Here is a 3950-nt window from a genome sequence, read left to right as displayed (position 1 = left end):
TTGGAAAAAAAAAAAATATATATATATATATATATATTCCATTAGTTCTGTTCCTCTAGAGAACCCTAATACACCATGACTGTCCCCATTTTATAGAAAATAAAACTAAACTGAGATTCAGAGAGTAAGGAATTTGCCCCAAAGTACCCACCCTCCTCTAAGCGAGGGTCGGACGAGTGGTGTTCAGCCTGCCCTGTCCATGAATGACTGCTCGCTAGGCCTCCTTGCTGGAGACATCCCCTCTGCCAGGCCCGACCCACATGAAGGTACTACCCCTCAGGGCCCAGGATTAGACCCTCCTGGTCCCAAGCCTGAGAACCACAGGCAACTTACAAGCGAATCAGTGTTGTGTCTGTGCATAGTCCCTTTGTCTCCACTGTTGAATGGTCACATAAGGGCAGCAGAGCAAATCCGTGTGGCTGTCCCCAGAGGCTTATGGTGCCCACAGCGGCTGGTGAAGGTGTTCTTTCCCAGGCCACAGGTGCGCTGGTGTGGTGCTTCCTTTAGATCCCTCTGTCATCATGGGCCCGGGTCACTGGGAGAACAGACAGTACCAGGAAACTCAATTCTGTCCCCACAGCAGAGTGTGTGCACTTTCATTTACCAAACCTTGCCTCACCTTGCAGCCATCCTGCTGGTGGTAACAGTATCCACACTTCACACCTGAGGTCAGTGGGACCCTGAGCCTTCCAGGGTGTGTTTAAGGTCTCACAGCCAGGGCCGGGCACAGTGGCTCACCCCTGTAATTCCAGCACTTTGGGAGGCCAAGGAGGTGGATTGCCTGAGCTCAGGAGTTCAAAGCCTGCCTGGGAAACATTGTGAAACCCTGTCTGTACAAAAAAATACAAAAATTAACCAGATGTGATTGTGTGCATGTAGTCCCAGCTACACAGGAGGCTGAGGTGGGAGGATCGCTTGAGCCCAGGAGGACAAGGCTGCATGAGCCGTGTTCATGTCACTGTACTCCAGTTTGAGTGAAAGAACAAGACCATGTCTCAAAAAAAGAAAAAAGGTCTCACAGCCAGGAAGGTCTAGAGTTGAGATGAATTCATGTCTGTCTCATGCCATGACCAGAGACATCTGTCATGTCAGTCTTCCTCTTCAATATCACACTGACTTATATTAGAAAGAATGTTGAGGTCATGGAAGGCATTTCATAGAAATCTTAAAAGCATGTGTGTGCATGCATGTTTGTAGATAAAATCTAGAAATATCTGATATGCTTTGAGAAAATAATACGTATCTCATAGGATTATGATGAGTAAATCAGATGACATATGTAGAAATATACTTTGGCACATAGTGTTTTATACACTTTACATAGAGATTCATCTGTTCATTCATCCACTGAATACCCAGAACCCTCACTGTATAGATGGAAACAGCCCAGAGAGAGGCGCAGCCTTTCTCAGTGCCACAAAGACACTGATGGAGAGCCAGGAGCTGGGTGGGAGGTCTCAGGCAGGATCCTTTGATTGGCACCAAGTGATGTTGGAGCTGGTCGGGAGCTTAGAGGTGCTTCAGTTACCTGTTTCTAAATTCCCTCCCCAAGCCTTCTCCGGGAAGTGTGTGGAGTAGAAAGTGGGGTGAGGAGCTGGTCTAGCCCGGGACTTCCCACGGCTGCTCCATGTTTATTCATGTCATGTGTGTCTGCATGAGATCCCTTAGAAAGAAGTTTGTCCCAGCTAAATTACAACAGGTTGAATACCTTTTCTAGCCCAGTGGTTCCCAACCAGGAGGCGTTTGGCAATATCTGAAGACATTTTTGGTTGTCACCCCTGGAGGGTGCTGCTGGCATTTAAGGTGGCAGCCGAGCATCCTACAGTGCACAGCTCAGCCCCATTGCAAAGGCTTATCCAGTTGGATGTCTATGATGCCAAGGTTGAGAGCCCCGCTGCAGCCCAAACCTCTACTTTACACATATCACACCAAGCCCAGAGCGAGGAAGGGCCGCACCTCCAGCTAGTGAAGGACTGTGGACCAGAGCTACTTACTCCCACATCAGGTGCATACAGATCTCCTGGGTATGTGGCTACAACATGGACCCTGATGCAGATCTGAGGTGAAAGCTGGGAATCTGCATTTTATACTCTCCCAAGTGATGCCCATGCTGCAGGCTTGTGGATCAGTTTTTGAGTAGCAGTCTTGGCCACAATTTCCTTCCCTTCCTGGCACATTCTGCACTGCACTAGCATTCTGAGAGCCTGTCTCAGTTATTCTTTACAAATTGCTATTCTCTTTTTTCGGCTCTAGGGTTCCCTGGGCCTGCCCGGCCCCCCTGGGAGAGACGGCAGCAAAGGCATGAGAGTAAGTTCTGTTCCGTCTGCCCTGGCTCACAAGAAAGTACTGGGCTGCTAACCTCCTGGTCAGAACCCCATTCTCCTCAAGTGGGGTGGCATTGCCAGGGCCAGGCTTGAGCAGGGACTTATATGTATCAGGATCCTCGCAGATCCCAGGAGCTCAGCCTAATAGCTGTGATAAGACCAGCAGCAGCTTTGCCCCCGGGTATTGCCTGCCTGTCCTTGGAAATGATTTTTCATTTAGTTAACAAATAGTTCTGCAAGGCAGCCTTGTTATCCCCCATGCCTAGACTTGGAACTAGCCCCAGCGAGGCAATGGATTTGCTTAAGACCCCAGTTTGTAGCTAGAGGAGTCAGAGTGAGACCCAAGCAGCACCCCACATCCTATATGGCAAGCCAGCTTTCCTCTGATCATTACCCCCAACCCCACCTCTTCATCTCACCTGCCTCTGAGCTGCAACATCTTCCAGCAACCCAAGCTCAAAGTGATCTCAGCCCCGGTGGGTAAGTCTCCTCTCCACCAAGAATCCAAGTGGACATTGTATTCTTCACCTCTCTGATCCCTTTGCCATGTCCAGCCACATAAAATCAGGGCTCGGAGAGGGAACCTGTCTTGTGAGCAGTGCTGAGGTCCACAGCGGGCAGCCCTTTGGGACAGGTGGTCTAAGATCCTGGAGACAAGGGAGAAAGGAGAGTTCCATGGACCGTAGACTCTCTTCTCACTCCACTCTAGGTGGCCAACATCCTTTCCATGAAGACAACCGTCAGGGTGGCGCCAGTTTTTACACTTGTCCCCTGCTCTCTCCAAAGTTAGTTTTGTTGACTCGCAGCCACAGGAGTGAGTGGGAGTGGAGATAATACTGTGTGGCTGGGCATGGTGACTCACACCTATAATTCCAACTCTGTAGGAGTCCAAGGCAGGAGGATCGCTTGAGGTTAGGAGTTCAAGACCAGCGTAGGCAACAAAGTGAGACTCTGTCTACAAAAAATAAAGCAACCTGGTGCAGTGGTGTGTGCCTGTATTCCAGGCTACTTGGGAAGCTGAGGCAGGAGGGTCACTTGAACCAAGTATTTTGAGGTTATAATGTGTGAGCTATGATTGTGCCACTGCACTCCAGCCTGGGAGACAGAATCAGACCCTATTTCTAAAGAAAAAAAAATACTGTGTGCAGCAAAGGTCAGCTTCTTTGCTTACAGAAACAGCATCTGAGAGGAGCCCAGGCCCTGCTCACTGGTGGCTACCTTGTTTCTGTGATGAGTTCTGAGCTGCAGGAAGCAGAGGTCCTGGGAGGCTGTGGGCTGCACTGGTGTACCTAGGCCTGTGTCCCACTGCCTATGACTTTGTGCTGTTTTGTTTGTTCAGGGGGAGCCAGGAGAGCTGGGAGAGCCGGGGCTGCCGGGTGAGGTCGGCATGCGGGTAAGTGTTGCTGCGAGCTGGGCCCTTCTAATGTTCCCAGGGAACAAGGCCCAGTGCAAAGCCAATTGCTTTAGGTGCAGAAGAGATGCTCAGATAGGCTCCCTGCCTCCTCTTCTCATAGAACTGCATGCACATTTGTGTGTGTATATCCACACATAAATGATTTTCCTAAATTTTATAAAATTTATTTATATCGGCCGGGCGCGGTGGCTCAAGCCTGTAATCCTAGCACT

The 3950-nt window shown here is 49.8% G+C and overlaps 1 protein-coding gene across 1 annotated transcript in view; it reads left to right on the top strand.

Annotated features, from left to right (window-relative positions):
- Positions 1–3950, top strand: part of LOC108515904 (collagen alpha-1(XXII) chain) — a 184218-nt gene that overhangs the window by 135094 nt on the left and 45174 nt on the right. Inside the window, exons 13-14 of the mRNA XM_017853085.1 lie at positions 2254–2307; positions 3664–3717. Coding sequence (XP_017708574.1) covers positions 2254–2307; positions 3664–3717 — 108 coding nt within the window. The remainder of the gene's footprint in view (positions 1–2253; positions 2308–3663; positions 3718–3950) is intronic.

The sequence above is a fragment of the Rhinopithecus bieti genome, unplaced genomic scaffold, assembly GCF_001698545.2.
Source record: "Rhinopithecus bieti isolate Rb0 unplaced genomic scaffold, ASM169854v2 scaffold_36448, whole genome shotgun sequence".
NCBI classification, from domain to species: Eukaryota; Metazoa; Chordata; class Mammalia; order Primates; family Cercopithecidae; genus Rhinopithecus; species Rhinopithecus bieti.
Note: the sequence above shows the minus strand (reverse complement) of the source record. Positions and strands in the feature narration are given on the sequence as shown.